General features: G+C 52.6%; 1 protein-coding gene and 1 non-coding gene across 2 annotated transcripts; one reads left to right on the forward strand and one right to left on the reverse strand.

The window, feature by feature from the left end:
- Positions 1 to 3,060: 3,060 nt before the first annotated feature.
- LOC132017041 (U6 spliceosomal RNA) lies at positions 3,061 to 3,164 on the forward strand. The gene has a single exon (XR_009404125.1). It is a non-coding gene; the product is annotated as a U6 spliceosomal RNA (small nuclear RNA).
- A 1,079-nt stretch (positions 3,165 to 4,243) lies between these two features.
- On the reverse strand, positions 4,244 to 14,733 carry RBP3 (retinol binding protein 3). Its single transcript, XM_059397691.1, has 5 exons — positions 11,689 to 14,733; positions 9,242 to 9,432; positions 7,160 to 7,302; positions 5,391 to 5,728; positions 4,244 to 4,333 (listed from the first exon to the last, which is right to left on the reverse strand). The coding sequence occupies exons 1-5, from the start codon at positions 14,731 to 14,733 to the stop codon at positions 4,244 to 4,246; spliced, it is 3,807 nt and encodes a 1,268-aa protein (XP_059253674.1).
- Between the last annotated feature and the right edge of the window lie 1,812 nt (positions 14,734 to 16,545).

The following is a 16,545-nucleotide window of genomic DNA, read 5'->3' on the forward strand; positions in this document are numbered from 1 at the left end:
CTTCTGGCCAGTTCCTGAATCTTAGATTGTAAAGACAGGGTATCCTACTCAAATGACTCTATAATTAGATTAATGAACATGAGTGAAGTCCCCTGGGCTTAGGGAAGGGGAGGGAAGAAGAAGGAGGGTGGGTCTGACACCTAGCATTCCTGTGTCCTGGGTGAAAGAAAGTTCTTCAGTCACAGGATGAATGCAGGCCTCAAGAAAGGCTAGAAATAAGTACTATATGTGAAATTAGTGATTCAGTTGGTTTTTGAAAGCTGATGGACAGAATAACATGGACTTAAGGAAGTACATTTGTGGTGGTGGTGATGGGGAGGGAGAGGAACGGCCAGCTGGAGACCCCTGACTATTACGTATCCAGACTTGGAAGAGGCTGGGTGCTGGGCCCAGTCCTGCTAATCGCACACAAACCGCCCTATTCTTCTGAGCAGAAGAAGAGAACCTCCGGCAAGGAGCTGACACTCACTAGTTGTTCTAAGGTTGAACCAGACATCCTCCCTTTTCTTGAAAGGTGCTGGCGCCCCCTGGAGGCAGCGTGCCTCCCCAGCAGTCCACTTATCTTCAGAGAGGGTTTTATATACCTTGGTTAATTGCATAGCTTTTTTTTTTTTTTTTGGTAGTAGAAGTCATGAGAAAGGACTAAATATCATATTGTAAGAGATAAATCCCATAGAAAAATGTTTGGTTTTTCAAAATAAATTATTCTCCACAGTGTTTTGATTTGTGCCACTTCCCAGGAGAGAATTTCCAGAAACCAATTTTGAATGGGGGTTGGGAGGCAGTACATTCTTGGGGGAGGGTTGGGGTTCCTTAAATTTAACATTTTCTTCCCTGGCTGTCTTGTATTTTCCTGGGGGAGGGAGACAGGAAGCCAGTGGCCTCTGATACCCTTGCGATTCTAAGCTGCTTGGATTAGCAAGCTATTTTCACTGCCAGCTGTCCTCATCAGCAAAGGAGGTCCTCAGGCCAGGTGGCGGCTAATCCTATAGGGCCCAGGAGGCAAGAGATGGGCGCCCTCCAGTGGGGATCTCCTAGGCAAGTTTCTTGGCCCACAAGTGTTTTTTTCTAAGCCATGTCCTCTCATTGCATTAAAGGTGTTATATACAAACAAGGAATCATGGAACACTAATTACATCAAAAACTAATGATGTTCTGTATGGTGACGAACATGACACAATACAAAGATAAATGAAGGTGTGTGGATAACCAAGGCCCTCACTGACATGCAAACATGGCCAATGGCTGTGTGGGGAGATGCAGAGACATAGCAAGAAGGAGGGCAAGACGGAAAAAGGGCTGGGGTCCTTCTCTCTGATGCTCTAGTGTGGTCCCTGGCTCCTGCTGGACTGGAGGCTTCAGACAAGTCTCCATCAAGGATCGGGACGGTGAAGGTACAGCCTGTCTGTGGGTTGGGGTTACCTTGGGAAATGGGGAGGACAGGTTGGCTCAGCCCTTCTCACTGCAGGTCGGTGGGTACCTTGGTGGGGGTTAGTTCTTAAGCAGGGGGAGACCTGAGAAGGTTTCATGTCAGAGCTATAGCCCTGACTGCAGGCTGAATCACAGAAATGGGGGTAGGGGTCTGCAGTGGGGATTTAAGAAGCAAGCCAGGACCCCAAAACAAGGGACAGGGCATGCCAGGTGAGCCCAGGGCAGAGTGCTATTAACTCAGACAACTCATCATCCTGGTGACTGTGTGGACACAGTGGGGTGGGGGTAGAGAGGAGGCAGTTTGGCTTAGTTCTCAGATCTCTGCCCTAATCTTAGGAGGGAGGTGTGGCTGTGCACAAGACAGGGTCTTGGGGACAGGAGCAGGCCTTAGCCAAGCAAGGTGAGAGAAGGTAGAGGTGATGAGCTCATACTGGGGTATCAAGAGCTCAAGAGGCCTGTAGTCTTTTGGAGCAGAGGCTCCTAGACAGCTGGGGGTCACATGGCTCTCCCACTAGAAGAGAGGCCTAGTGGGATTTTGTTTTCCTTTTCCTATTTCTTGAGTTCTCTGTCTCCAAGCGGGTAACAATGCAAGAAAACTGGTTCAGGAACACTGACGCTTTCTCTTTGGTCTGAACAGGACCCTTTTGGTCCATTTCTCCCACCTTAGTCCCTCTTCCCAGACCAGGCCCAAGGCCTCTTCATGATATGGTAGAAACAGCAGGGTTTTTGGAGCCAGGCAGGTGTGGGTTCAAAGCTCACCTATCCCCTAGCCCAGCTTCACCAGACAGAGCAGTGTGTTGTTTAAAAAAAAAAAAAAAAGTCTGTGGTTGATGGAAGCAGAAAAAGAGGTCTTAAGAGGAGCCTGACCTGCACCCAGTTTTGGAGAGCCATGCTGAGGGCTTGGGGTGGACAATGGGCAGGAAAAATGAATTACTCAGCAGGACCTCAGCCATGGTCAGGCAGGGGACTGCTTCTGGAAAACGTTTCTCTCATTCCTGCTGAGTGGGGATATAACTCCGCTGCCCTGCACACTGGGCATCTGGCCACAGCTGCTGCCCAGCTCTCCCTTGCTTAAACATTCAACTTGCTTACACTGATGGAATATTCTACATAGAAACCTCTCTGATTGGCCCAGGAAAGACCTTGTACCTATACCCTACTGGCCAGGGAGCTGGGAAAGTGAACTTCTGCTGTGTCCAGCTTAATGGTGGGGAAGTGGTGTTAGATGGCATTGGCTGGACCCTGGATTGGTTCATTTCATCTTCATAGCCCCAAAGGTGCTATTACGCCTCTCATTGTACAGATGGGAAAACCGAGGCCCAGAGAAATGAAGCAAGTTGGCCAGGCTTACACAGCTAGGAAGTGGCTGGCCTGGCCTTTCCCCCAGGACAGGTTCAAGACAGTTTCTGTCTTGAACCTGGGCTCCCAAACACCTCACTGCTATTAGTGAGTCTGTTTCCCACCGGTTCATATGGGGAACGATTCTCTGAACATTTAAAGGGGGTGCATATGTTGGGTGGCCTAAAGGAGGACACGTGTCCATTGTGCTACCCATGTGACCTCCTGTGAATTACTGAGCTTAACTGAGTGTCAGCTGACTCCTGCTGAAATGGTAAGAATGGTTGTCCAGTGCTCGCTTCAACAGCACATACACACAAATCACAAGGATACAGAGATTAACATGGCCCCTGTGCAAGGATGACATGCAAATTTGTGATGTGTTCCATTAAAAGAAATGGTTGTCCATGCACTGTGAAGCTTGGAAGAGAAATATTTATGTCATCTACCCTAAGAGCTACCCCATCCCTTCCCCTCTTTAAGACCCATGGAGATGTGTGCCGTTGGCAGACCCCCAGCACCTAGCCTGACACCTTAAACAAAATCAACTGTCAATAAATGTCAGTTGTGTAAATCAAGGACATCCAAATGATGTCATAAGAAAACCCATGGAAAAAAATACGTAATTACTAGCGATCACTAAGGCCTGATTAGTGACTCAAGATGTAATTTGTTTTATTTATTTCATTTTTGGAATAATGACTGCTACATTTGAAAATTATGATCTATGCTTAATTATAAGGATTTAAGAAAAAAAGAAAAGTATAAAGACATACACATTAAAATATTACCCCTGATTCTACCACCCAGAGGAACCATTGTTTGATTTAGGTGGTCCTCAGATAGCTATGTGTGGGGAGGGGTGGGAAGGAGGAGGGAGGAGAGAGAACCCCTAGAATATAAGCATGTAGGGGTGTCACACATCTGCTCGGATATTATTAATAGGTCTAACGAAGAAAAGGGTGAGATCCCTGTATCCATGCTCCCACTAATGTTCAATCATGCACTTAACCTTATTTGAATTTAGCAGAAGGAAGAGGAACTGGAGTGCCTTCCAACAGAGCTTTCCTATTTAGACAGGGTTGGTTCAAGGTTTTCCAGGTGACCATGTCCCTAGATATTGGTGGTGACCCACGGGTGTGCTCAGATTCCACAGCTCTCTGGGACCTGGAGAGGGGGCTGTGAAATCAGGGTTGAGTAGTGAAATCAGCTCAGTGCCCTGGGGGACGTCACCCATGGCAGCCCCAGGATGGACTCACCAGACAGCAAGCCCAGATGACATGAGGACTTTATCCTCATTAGACATCTTGGATCCCAGACTCTGAGAGCACTAACTGGGGGCTGTGGATGTCCCCACTATTCCAGCTTCATCCCTACCATGACTTTGGGCAGGTAGCAGAAGTGTCTTACTTTAGGGTCCCTGGTGATTCCCAGCAGAGTAAGATTGCTTGGATCCCAGGGCTAGCCAGGGGCCTCATTCCTCCAGGTTACCCCCAAGCTTCCCATCTCCTTCTGGGGCTTGCTTGGCCTTGGAAGAGGTCTTGAGGGCTGCCAGCTTCTCTTCCTGTTAGGAGTGCATTTGGTTGCTGGAGTCAGCACAGTGATAGACTGCACGAGGCCAAGAAGGGCACCCTCTCCCCTCAAGTTGTAACTATGCATGGCACTAGAGCTCACTTTTTGGTCCCTGGCAGAAGCTGGAGAACAAGGCCATGGGAGGAACACCTGAACGGATGAGAGACTTGCCATATAGAATTGGGCTGGGAGGATTCTAAGTGAAACTGGACCTGTCTTCAAGTGTCTAAGGACTGACATCTGGAGGAAAATAGACTTGCTGCCAGATACTCATGTGTGTTTTTTGGGCATCAGGTGCTGTGCTAAGTGGGGGGCAGTAGGAGCTGGGGTGAGTAGGAGGTCATGGCTCTGGAGAAGCATGATGGTGACAGAAACAATCCTAGAGCACGGGGAAGGTACAGATGCAGGGAGAAGAGAGGGGGACAATGTGCTGGGGAAGTGGGGGTGGTCCCTGGCCTGTGGGCCTGTGCTGTCTCACAGGGGATCCCCCAGCTGGAGGCAGCCTCCGAGGACTGGGTGTATGTGTGTGAGGAAGGGAATACCCAGTGAGTGCAGACTACATACCAACTTTCAAAGTCTCCCTGCAAAACATCTCATTCATGATGTTTATCCTGAGGAGATGACACTACTGTGGATATAGTTGCTTAAATAAATTACACTATGAAAATAAGTATCACCTGTTTCTTTTTACTACTAGAAAATGATGAATGGCGCATGTGCTCGTACCTGCGACTCTCGTTGTAACTCTATTGGTTGGAGCTGCTCTGGACCAGGGGTTGGCCATTAAGAAGCAAGGATGCAGGTGCCCCTGGCCTCACCTCCCCAAAATAACTACTATGGAGGGGGCTGCCTCTGAGGGGTGAGGTCCCTGTCCCTAGAGGCCCAAACAGAGATGTTGGCAGTGGTGAAGAGACCACTGGATGAACTCCAAGGGTGCCTCCAGCTCTGACTCTACCAGAGTTCAGCAGCCCCCTTTGCTGCCCTTCGGAGCCTCAGGCAGGACCCCGAGCTGGAGCGCCCTTTGTCTGTGGCCTGGAAGTCCCGCCCACCCCGGGGCTCCGCCTAGCCCTCAGCAGAGTGTGCTGGAGCATCTCCTTGGCTCTGGTGAGGGCTGCCTCAGCAGGAACAGCCACATGGGGCACCACGCCCACCCCTTCCCAGGAGCTGCCATCCGCAGCCCCCACTGAGCGGGCCGTGGGGATGGTGATGTAGAGATGGGTGTCGTCTACGTGGTAGGTTTGAGGTGGTTGGCAGCCACCACTGGTCACCTCCCCAATGATGAGTGCCCGGCCCAGCCTCTTCATGATGTAGGTAAACTCCTCTGCGGCGCCGGCTGTCAGGGCGCTGGTCAGAATGGCCACGTTCTTCTTGGAGCCGTAGCGTTCACCTGGAAAATAGAAGGTCCTTCAAGATGGCGAGTACTAGTCAGTACCCCGGGGCACCTGCCTTCTCCATGCTGTCTGGACCAGCGGAGAGGAAGGCCTGGAATTTAGTTCTGTGACCTCGTGTCCACGTGCAAATCACTCCTCCCTGAGCCCCAGCTCTGCATCTGTAAAATGGAGATGAGAACGTGTGCCCCAGAAAACGAGGTGCTTCCTCTTCATGAATAATGAGAATGCCTAACCTGACCAGTCTCACTTTTTACTCCAGAATCCAGGAAGAGCCAAATGTGAAAATTCAGGGCAACAATCTCTAGGACAGCGATATCTGATAGAAATGCGACACAAGCCAAAATGTGAGCCTTAGATGTCACTCTAAGTTTTCTAGGAGTCACTTTAAACAAGTGAAAAGATACAGACGAAATGAATCCTAATAATGTTTCATTTAACTCAGTAGAGCTCAAAAATGTAATCCACAAAAATTATTGAGATATTTTACATCCTTATTTTTCCATAAAAAGTCTTCCGAATCTGGTGTACACTTTCCACTTTCCGCATCTCAGTTCATATGAGCCCTGTTTCCATGCTCAGTGTGGTGTACAGATCCCAGGTTAGACTCCACAATTCTAGGGCCTCCTGATCTGCAGATTGGAGTCATTTGTACCTCTCGGTTTTGAATGTCTATTTGAATTTACAATTCACCTGGTTCTAATTTTTATTTACATTTTACAGTATTTTTGAACGTATGTGTTGCAGCTCCCCTTAAATCCTCGTTTGATAAGGCGTACCAGTGAGAATTGTGGGGTGATTTTCTGGTAATATGCATCCCCCACCGTTGGTCCCCCAGCCCCTTGTTGGATAGGAGTATAAGTTCCTTGGTTTGTCATGCTGAGCAAGGGAGTCAGAGTAAGCCTGTCACCCACAATGGAGCTGTGAGACCCCTGGGCCCGCACTTGCTCCTCTGGCCACTGCTCTGGGCCCAGAGTCACAAACTTTCTTCAAGCAAGTATTCCGAGCTTCTGCTGGGAGCTCAGGCAGGATGGGTGGGCGCTAGACACCATCTAGGGTTTGGCGATGGGCAGGGGGATCTTTCTAGTTTGGGATTTGTTTTGTAGTCTGATGCTTGTAGTGGTGAGAGTGGAGGGCATTTTGGTTTTAGACAAACCAGTGTTCAAATTCTGGCTCTTTCACTTACTAGCTGGGTGATGTTGGATGAGATACTCAACTCAGTTAAGACTCATTTTTTCTCCTCTAGAAATTAAATATAATGCTAGCATTTTGCAGGGATTAAGGATCATTGTAAAAGTGCACAGCATAGGGCAGGGGCTTTATATTCCCATTTACTATTACTTTTCCTTGAACTCAATCTATCTTTCCTTTCCCTGATTTTCCAGAAGCTTCTGGAGTGAGAACAGGAAAAGGAAATCTTCTACACATACCTGCGAGCCGGGAGTGGGTCCAGAGCTCACTGACAGAGTCATTGGGCCGGCTGTAGATTTTGTCCAACAGAATTGGAGGGCCTTCATCGAAGAAGTAGGAGCACAGGGCAGAGATGGAAGAAGTGGGGCCGCCAATGTTGAATCTGAGGGAAGGGAAGGAGGAACCACTAGGGAGGAGTTCACAGGGAGGTCCTCAGTTCCCCTCTGAAGAGCCTGGGATCTCTGCCTTGAGGAGGACACTAATACCAGGCAGCCTCAGTGCCCCATCCTAGTGCCCCATCTTCCTCCTGCAGAATTCCTTGGTTGGTATTTCCCAGCATATAAGTCTTAAGAATAAGGAGACTTTGTGGTCAAATTTGTATAGAAAATATTGAATGCCATAACTACCCCTTCTGATAAAATATTAATACATTATGTGGTATATACTGTAGAAATTATATTAAAGCCTCTGACAAGTCATGGAGTTGTGAAATTTTTGATAAATTTTCCCCACTTACTGATTACGGACGGCTCTCCTGCACCCTTGATGCCTGTGAGGATGCAGCCTTCCCTAGCTGTATTCTCCATAATTCCACAAAACCCACTGGACTTTTTTGTTGTTGTGTCCTCATGGGGCACTTAGTGTAGCGGAGTGCTCAGAACTGTGGAACTATATTGGGTGGGGCGATGGGGTGGGGGAGGGTAGAGCCTGTGCCTATCCTAGGACATGCACAGGGTGAACTACTTGGGCCTCTGTCTTCTTATTTGTGAACAAGAAATGTGGGCTGGTAATATATGAGGAGTCTCTTCTGGTTGATGGTCTAGGATGGCCTGACAGGGCTTAGGACAGGGTTTAGGGTCTGTGACCTCAGCATCTGAACCTCCCCCAATCTCTGGGTGGAAGGGTCTTTAAGCAAAGCACACCTGTAGGCTGGGCCACTTCCTTTTACAAATGTGGCCTCACAGTTCAGCAGAAAGGGACTTAGCCTGAGCAGCATCTGCATGTTCAATATATGTTTGAAGGATAAAATCTTCAGGAGTACTACAGAAGCACTCGAGCACAAGTTCTGGACATAGACACACACACACAACACACACACACACACACACACACACACAAACACACACACGAGTCCCGGGAGGTGTTTCCTCTTCCAGGGAGAAAAAGCCTCTGAGATCCGGACCCCCTAGTGATGACCAAGAGCCATGGCTGAGCTGCAGGTCATGACTCCATCAATTCTGGCAGCTTCCCTCATGCAGCTGGTGGTGGAGGTTTTGGCTCAGTGGGGTGGGGGAGTGGGGGAACAGTCTGCCTTGCCCTGTGTCCACAGAGGGTGCCCAGGGCAATCATGGAAGCCTGGGCCTGGTCCCTGTAGGCCCGGACTGTGTTCTCCCACCTGCTCTAGGAGAGAGGTCCCTAGGTGAAAGCATCCCTCTAACAGTCATTTTGTGATGCAAAAAATTCTTTTTGCAAGAATAGTGGCTAATTTGAAAATTCTCTCTGGGACTCTGGCTTTCTTTCTTTTTTTTATTTTATTTTATTTATTTATTTGACAGAGAGAAATCACAAGTAGGCAGAGAGGCAGGCAGAAAGAGGGGAACCCTGATTTGCCTCTTTCTTCTTTCTTTCTTTAAAAATTTACTTAAATTCAATTAGCCAACTGACATACGGGACTCTGGCTTTGTAATTCTCATGATGGAAGTGGTCATAGGCTGATTTTGTATGACATGAGAGGCACAGCTGCAGGTGGTGGCCTAGATGTCCCAAACATCATTGATCATCAGAATCACCTGGGATGATGTCTTTCAAGTACACAGATGAGGAGCCCTCACCCCTGGTGCTCTGGTTTCAGTAGGATGACATTGGGGCCTGAGAATCTGTTCTCAATGTCTTCCTTTGTCCCTCTCTCTCCACTGAATCCTATGACCAGGCAAGCCTGGGAGTCAAGGGGTAGCCCAGTGACTCTCAGCCTGGAATTAACATTGGGGTCATCTGAGAAGCTTAAAAAGACCACCATTGCTGGGGCTCTCTGCAGCCAATGAAGCCAGGACCCCCAGGGTCAGAGACCTCTGCCCACACCTCCCCCTCCCTGGACCACTGACCTCATGTCAATAATCATGGCGTCCGTGTGCACAATCTTCTTCCAGACATGCTCCACCAGCAGCTCTGACACCTGGGTGAGCAGCTCACAGTCTCCAAACATGTCAAACCTCAGGTAGCCAAGGTTGTCCTCAAACACATTAGTATGAAAGGAGAACTTGATCAAGTCCTCAAAGACTTCAGGGGAAGGGATCTGAAAGATCGGTGGGGAGGGTAGGGTGGTGTCAGCGAAGGAGCAGGTTTTACAACTCGGGGAAGTGGGCACTGGAGTTTTCCTTTATACATGAATGACACGGAGGGCCGGGAGGGGACTAACACTTCTGAAAGAGGCAGTAGGTGTCAAGACTTTTTCCAGTGGAGAATCTAGGACATTATGTGGGTCATGGGCCTGGGATGTGGACCCGAGTTTGGTAGGATGTGGTTGGCAGACTCCTTACAGAGAACACTCTGTGTGCCAACCCTACTCCAGGGGCCATTTTGTTCAGAGCTGCAAGGCCCAGGTGTCATGGTCTCCACTCTGACTCCTCCTCCCACCCAGACCTCACAAGACACTACCTTGATGACTCTGAATTCAACTTCCTCTCCTTCCCTGGGGAAGGGAGGAAGACATTAGCTAGCTCCTGGGCCTCTGAGTCTTTAGTAGTTTAGTAGGGGTTTGGCTGAGCATATTGGAGCCCTTACCATCACCCTCAGGGCACCCTGTAGCATCCCTATCCTTTCAATGAGGAAACTGAAACACAGAGTGATTAAGTAACTTGCCCAAGGTCACACAGCCAGTGTAGAAGCTGGTATAGAAGCTGAATCCACATGTGACTCTAAACCATGAACCCTGGCTCTATTGGAAAGGGGTGAGTCCTCAATTTGGAATCTGGTGGGCCTGTGAGCCTAGCACAGTGCTGGCACATACAAGGCTCCCCCAACCTGCCTTGTGCCTCCTCTTCTTTCTGCAGGACTGCTAGAAGGGCACAGGCTCTGTGGGCTGGAATGAGAGCAAGCAGTGTACAGGGACACTGCTATTAACTGGGACGCCTGGCCTCCCAGGCCTCCTCTGCCCTCAGTCTCAAGCTCTTCGACCATTGACCTCTCTCCTCTGCACCCCCTCTGGGGTTCCATTCACTTTTTTGTAAAACGGGAATGGCGATGCTGCAGTAGTTGCTTCTGGTGCCCTTAGCTCTCCTCTGACTCTGGCTGCCGCCGGCCTTGGCTACAGGGGCCTGCCTCTGGCATACTCCACGTCTTGCCACCCTCTCCTTCAAGACCTTCTCCAAGCTGCTTCAGAGTCTGAGAGAGTTCACATTGGCAGGGGGATGAAGGACAGGAGCTGCAGGTCTTATCTGCAGATGGACAGCCCCGGAGGTCTTCCCCACACTCGTTAGGATCCCACTGGAATCTTCAGAAGCAACAGCCTCAATAATGCACCCACCTGTCCCCCTGCCCGGTTCCCTCCTTCCCACTCTCTTTGCTCCCTCCTGCTTCAGAGACTGCCTCCCCCACAAACTGCCTGCATCCAAGACCTGCTTTCCAGGGAACCCGAGACAAATTCTGCCCTGCCTACTCAAGACAATGCAGTGAAATGATGGATGATAAACCAGGTGGAGAGATATTGCAAATGCTGCCTTTCGATGAAGCTCCTAGCTGACAGGAGCGTTTGGGGAACCCTTGGTTCATCTGGGCCAAGGGTCTGGAGAACTTTTCCCTCAACCACCCGGCAGCGGAAATCCTCAACCTTGATTGAAACAACTTTCCAATGTTTCCCCAGACATCCTTACTGGCTTCAAATAAACTGATCACAATAGCCTTGCTTCAAATTTCCCATCCAGCTGGCCCTCGGTTCAGAGTGCACACCCACTGAGCGAGCTCCTTCCAGATATAGGGAAACCCCAATGACATGCGTGGTGGGAGGGGAGGAGAAGACAGTTGGGGCCTCCTCATGGCTGTGGTTCTTGGGACTGTGCGTTGGCACCCCTGACCATGCCCCAGCTCATGTCCCAGCTCCATGCTTCAACTCTGAGGCAACTGTGAGGCCAAGACTTCTGTCTGCTTCTCTCTCTACCCCCTCAACTCCTTCCCACAAATTGCAACCTCCCGAGGCGGGCAGGTGGTGAGAACAAACACAAGCCCCGTGTTGCTAGAGGAGGAAACTGTTGTGACTTCTCGTGACCTGACCTTTACCTTACCACTGACTATAAGAAGTGCTGCAAACACTTGCCTTCTGCCCCGCTAAGAGTGAAACTCCTTCTCTACGAGGGCTTTTCACACTGAGCTCCTGTGGGTACCAGTGTTCTACAGAGCTGCTCAGGGACCTCATGGATGCGAGAAGGGGAAGGGATGACGCGAGGAGAGGAAGGAAAAGGTGTGACTGGTGAGCCCTTAAACCCAGAAACAAGTCTGGAGGCCTTTGTCTTGCACCATGCCCAGAGTCCTAGGCTAAGTGCCCCTCGTATCTCACCTGCATGGGCACGATCCCGGGAATGCGGTCCTTGGCATCCTCGGGGATGTGGGCTGTCTTCAGGTGTGGGTCTCCAGACAGCATCTGCAGGTCGGCACCCAGCATCTCAGCCAGGGCCCCTTCTGAGGTCACCCTGGAGTAGCGGCCCTGCAGACGGCTCAGCTTGGCAGCCATCTTGGCCCCCAGTTCTGGGGAGGCATAGTTATCGGCCACCAGCTTCCCAGTGGTCTGCAGCACCGTGGGCACCTTGGCACGCAGGGCCACTATGTCCCGGGCTGTGGAGAGGGCCTCGCTCATGGGCACAGTGATGTCTGGCTCCACCCCAGCCAGGTCCCAGGCCTCACCTGTGCTGGCACTCAGGGCCATCTGCGTGGGCATGGAGGCATACAAAGGGCTGCTGCCCACCTGGTAGATGCCCACGGAGAGTGCTCCTCCAGCAGTGGGCTCCCCAATGACCGTGGCTCGCTGCAGGTCCTGCATGGTGTGAGCAAAGGCCTCAGCGGCTGACCCGCTGATGTGGCTCATCAGGATGTAGAGGTCCTTGTGGGGGCCGTAGCGCTGACCGGCCACCTGTGGCAGGGTCCACACTTCCGTGACCCTTGAGGTGGCCCTGTCAAAGACAGAGTAGAGGTGCTGGCGGGGCTCTGCCTCGAAGAAATAAGAGCAGAGCAGCGGCACTGCGGTGGAGTAGCTCCCGGGGTTGTACCGCAGGTCGACGACCAGCGCTGCCGTGTCTACCAGCCTTTGCCACACCAGCTGCACCAGCTGTGGCCCGATGGCCTTCACTGTCTCCAGCTCAGCCATGGCGTCGAAGCGCAGGTAACCCAGGCGGCCGGGCAGCACCTCTGTCTTAAACAGGGCTTCGATGAGGTAGGATACCTCCTCTGGGGAGGGGACGGCAGGAGGTGGTGGGGGCACCTCCTCGGCCACCATCTCACCGGGGCTGTGGAACACCAGCAGGCGGTGATCCCCAGACATCTCCTGCAGGTCGGCGGTGAGCTGGGAGGCCAGCGACTCCAGGTCCACAGCAGTTCGGTATGCCCCCTGGGCCAGCTTGGCCCGCAGCAGGGCGCTGGTCTGCCCCACGACCTCTGGCCGGGCGTAGTGCGCCTCCACCAGGTGCCCCGTGCCCTCCACCAAAGCCTCCAGGCTGCGGTGGAACTCTAGCACCTCTTGGGCCCTGTCCAGGGCCTCTTCGGCCAGCACGATGGCATCAGGCACCACACCGCCCCCCAGCCAGCATTCGCCATGGTTGTCAATGAAGGTGAGAACGGGCACCGTGAGCACCAGGTCCCCCTCGGGCGTTTCCAGCAAGGGTACCGTGCGGGTGTGCAGCAGGCTGCCCGCGGTGATCTCACCCACCAGCGTGGCCCAGCCCAGCGACTGCATGAGGAAGGCCAACTCCTCCGCCGCGGTGGCTGTGCGGTGGCTGGTGAGCAGGTACACGCCGCGCTGGGTCGGGTAGCGCTGGCCTAGCAGCTCCATGCGGCTGAAGTGCTCCTGCGTGACGTTGGTGCGGCGGTCGTACGTGGTGAAGAGGCGCACGGAGCCGGCGTCAGGACCCTGGAAGTAAGAGAGCAGCAGGGGCACAGCCGAGGATGGCCCCCCGGGGTTCTGGCGCAGGTCCATGATGAGGTGCTCCGTGTCCTGCAGGGGCCCCCACACCTGACTCATGATGTAGGGGCTCAGCGCCTCCAGCACCGAGGCGTTGGCAAAGCTGTCAAAGCGGAGGTAGCCCACGTTGCCGGGCAGCACGGACACCTGGAACATAGCGCCCACTAGGGCTCGCCGGGCAGCCTCATTGTCGGGCACCGTGGGGACCACCACCGGAGGGTCGTCCTCTCCAACTTCCGGCCCAGAAGTTTCCTTGGGCCTGACCGCCCGCACCAGGAGCCTGGGGTCCTCGGACGCAGTCTGCAGACCTGCGTTGAGCTTCGCGACCAGGTCTTCCTCAGAGACCACCGCAGAGAAGTCCATATTGGCCAGGTGGTGCAGCAGAGCGGGCACACGGTCCACCAGTGTGTAGTAGGCCTGGAGGGCCCCCTGCAGGCGCCGCACCACTCCAGGCAGGGCCCGACGCAAAGTGAGGATGGCCAGGGCTTTCTCTAGGGCCTGCTCCGCTGGTGTCCCCACACAGGGCAGTACCCCGCTGCCCTCCCAGGTCTGGCTGCCCCCTCCCAAGGGCCCTAGAGACCTGGACACCGGCACAGTGAGGAAGAAGTCGGACTGGCCTATCCTTAGCTTCTGGAGGTCAAGGGCACCCCCCACAGTCCGCTCGCCCACCACAATGGCTCTGCGCATCTGTTTGAGGATGTAAGTGATGTCCTCAGCCACACCCCCCGTGTGGCCGCTGGTGAGGACCACCACATCCTTGTCCGCACTGTACCTTTCTCCCAGGACCTGGGGCAGGGTCCAGATCTCAGTGGTTGTATTGGAGGGGCGGTCGTAGATGGTATCCACGTGCAGGACTGTGTTCCCTGGGTGCAGGTAGGAGATGAAGTAGGAGATACCAGAAATGTGGCCCCCAGTGCAGTGTCGGAGGTCCAGGACCAAGGCAGAGGTGCCCATGAGCTTCCTCCAGACGCTGGCCACCAGGAAGCTCCCCAGCCTGCTCACCACCTCCTGGCCTGGGATGTCGTCCACACGCAAGTATCCCACGTTGCCTTCCAGAACCTCGTGGCGGATGCCCTTCTGCAAGCGGGCAAGCAGTTCCTCTTGGGTGAGGTTGGTGAGGGCTGAAGCTTGCCGGGGAGCCTGGAGGGTGCTGGGCTCATAAGAGATGACCAGGCGAGGGTCATTCAAGGAGCTCTGCACCCCAGTGGTCAGCACATGGGCGAGAGTCTGCGGGTCTGAGATGGCGAGTATCTCCCGGCTCTTGATGGCCTGCTCGATGGCTTCCTGCATCCCCATCAGGTTCTCCGGGAAGCAGTAGTTATCCAGGAGGACCTTGGCCATGTCCAGCACCAGGCTTGGCTGGAACAAGTGCGTGGGGCCGGCCAGACCACAGAACAGCGTGGACAAGATCAGGGCCCATTCTCTCGTCATGGAGATCCGGCAGGAGAGCTGCACAAAAGCTCCCTAGACTATGCGTGAGGCCACGGCACTGCTGTGTGGCTGCCTTCCTCCCTCGTCCTTCTCAGCAGGTGGACAGAAGGTCTGGGGCTAAACTCGGGAGTTGGGGTGCGGCTTCCAGCTCCAGTAAGCCTTTAATCCTGTCTAATTCCAGCACATCAGCCCTGGGGACTGGGGAGCAGGGGCCCAAGTGGTTTGACCCAGAAGGTGCGCTGGATCTCGTCTTGCTGTGCCACCTCTGTATATAGTAATCTGAGTAACTACCATTTACTCTGAGTTCCTGCCACACGTCAGGCGCTGCGCTACGCTTCGCAAGGTAACCTTTTTTTTTTTTTTTTTTTTTTTTTTTACTAGAGCCTAGCAAAATAAGAACTATTAACTGGCTCTCAACAGCATTTCCTCACCACACCAGGTAATCCGCATGCCAGTAACTAGGTAGGACTCATTGGAGCCCTGGCTCTGTGACTCTCTACTCTGTGGCCTTAGGGAAGTGGCTTACTTATTATCTAAATTAAGTAAGAAACTATGCGTAAAGCATCTCTTGGTTTCAAGCAAGAAGGGAGCATTCCCTTATTGGTAATTTCTCCGTGGTGGAAATGATCTCCACCGCATGGCTGAAGAAATGGAGCTCTGTAGCTCCCTGCAGCCCATCATTTTAGGTGGGGGTGGAGGAGACATTGAGACCAAGTCTGGGGAGGGTGGTGTAGTCGGCTCTGACAGTGCAGAGGCTGAGTCTGAGGCTGCCATCCACTTCAGAGGTGGAAGTTAATTTCTATGTCTTGCTAATGCATCCAGGGAATTGGCCCCCCAACCCCTTTCCAACAGTAAGAATACAATGTCTGGACCTCACTGGTATATGTGGTGTATGGGTGGGGTGTCTGCCTTCCAGACACCACGGGATCAGTGATTCCAGGTCTGATGAGGTGGTCTCTGTGACCTAACAGGTTCCATGCTCCTGGCTCAAGAAGGCCCCTGCTGGTTGAGGGCTCCGTCCATGGCCTGGTGTTTGCAGGGAGAACCCAGCTGTAGAACTTGGGTCTCTGCAGTCCCAGGCCTCCCAGGCCTCCAGATCATTCCCCCACTTGCACAGAGAACACAGGCTTGTCTCAGGTGACCAGCCAGACTCTAAGCCTCCCTCCCACATGGAAGTTGACATGCTTGCAGCTGACTTGCCCGAGATCTCCAAGAATACCTGCCAAGGACCCTACGTCAAGAGCCTCTGCTTTGTCTCCGCATCTCTCTGGGGATGGGCACTTCCCATATTTAACAGACACCCACCGCTCAGAATACGCACAGCCGGGGAGAGCGCTGGAAGAGTGGTTCCCCTCAACTCACTTTGCCCCATTAGCCCCACACATCCTCCTAGGGGCCTGCAGACAGCTAGCAGGTGCACACGTGTGCCTCAGCAGGCAGCTGCAGGAGCTGTGCCCAGGGACAGGGGGCTTTCTCAGCACCCTCGAGAACCACAATCTGCTCTCTGGAACTCATTATCTGGGGATGTTTACCAAGTGGTTTATGAAGGCCAAAGAGGTCAATTAGCTAAAACAAACATATTTTTAGCTCATTAGGATTTGTTTAATGCCCAAGTGACATATGGTCACATCACTCCACTGTTCACAGCCAATGAGGTAAGCCTGATTTATTATAACAATAAGGTCTCCTTAGCCCCCACTGGGAAGACTGGGCCTTCTGATCTGCCTCTACTTGGGGAGTCACATGTCAGAGTGTGCCATCCCGGCCCTCCGAGAGCACTTCTCTGTCCTTGCTTGAGCTCAGGCAAAGCCT

The sequence above is a fragment of the Mustela nigripes genome, chromosome 4 (assembly GCF_022355385.1).
Source record: "Mustela nigripes isolate SB6536 chromosome 4, MUSNIG.SB6536, whole genome shotgun sequence".
NCBI classification, from domain to species: Eukaryota; Metazoa; Chordata; class Mammalia; order Carnivora; family Mustelidae; genus Mustela; species Mustela nigripes.

Excerpts from the sequence above, each read along its gene's own strand:
- RBP3 (XM_059397691.1), bottom strand. The coding sequence starts at position 14,733 with ATGACGAGAGAATGGGCCCTGATCTTGTCCACGCTGTTCTGTGGTCTG. Across the intron at positions 9,433-11,688 it reads CCGGGATCGTGCCCATGCAG|ATCCCTTCCCCTGAAGTCTT; the intron begins GTGAGATACGAG and ends CCGATCTTTCAG. Across the intron at positions 4,334-5,390 it reads GGGCTAGGCGGAGCCCCGGG|GAAGAGAAGCTGGCAGCCCT; the intron begins GTGGGCGGGACT and ends CACTCCTAACAG.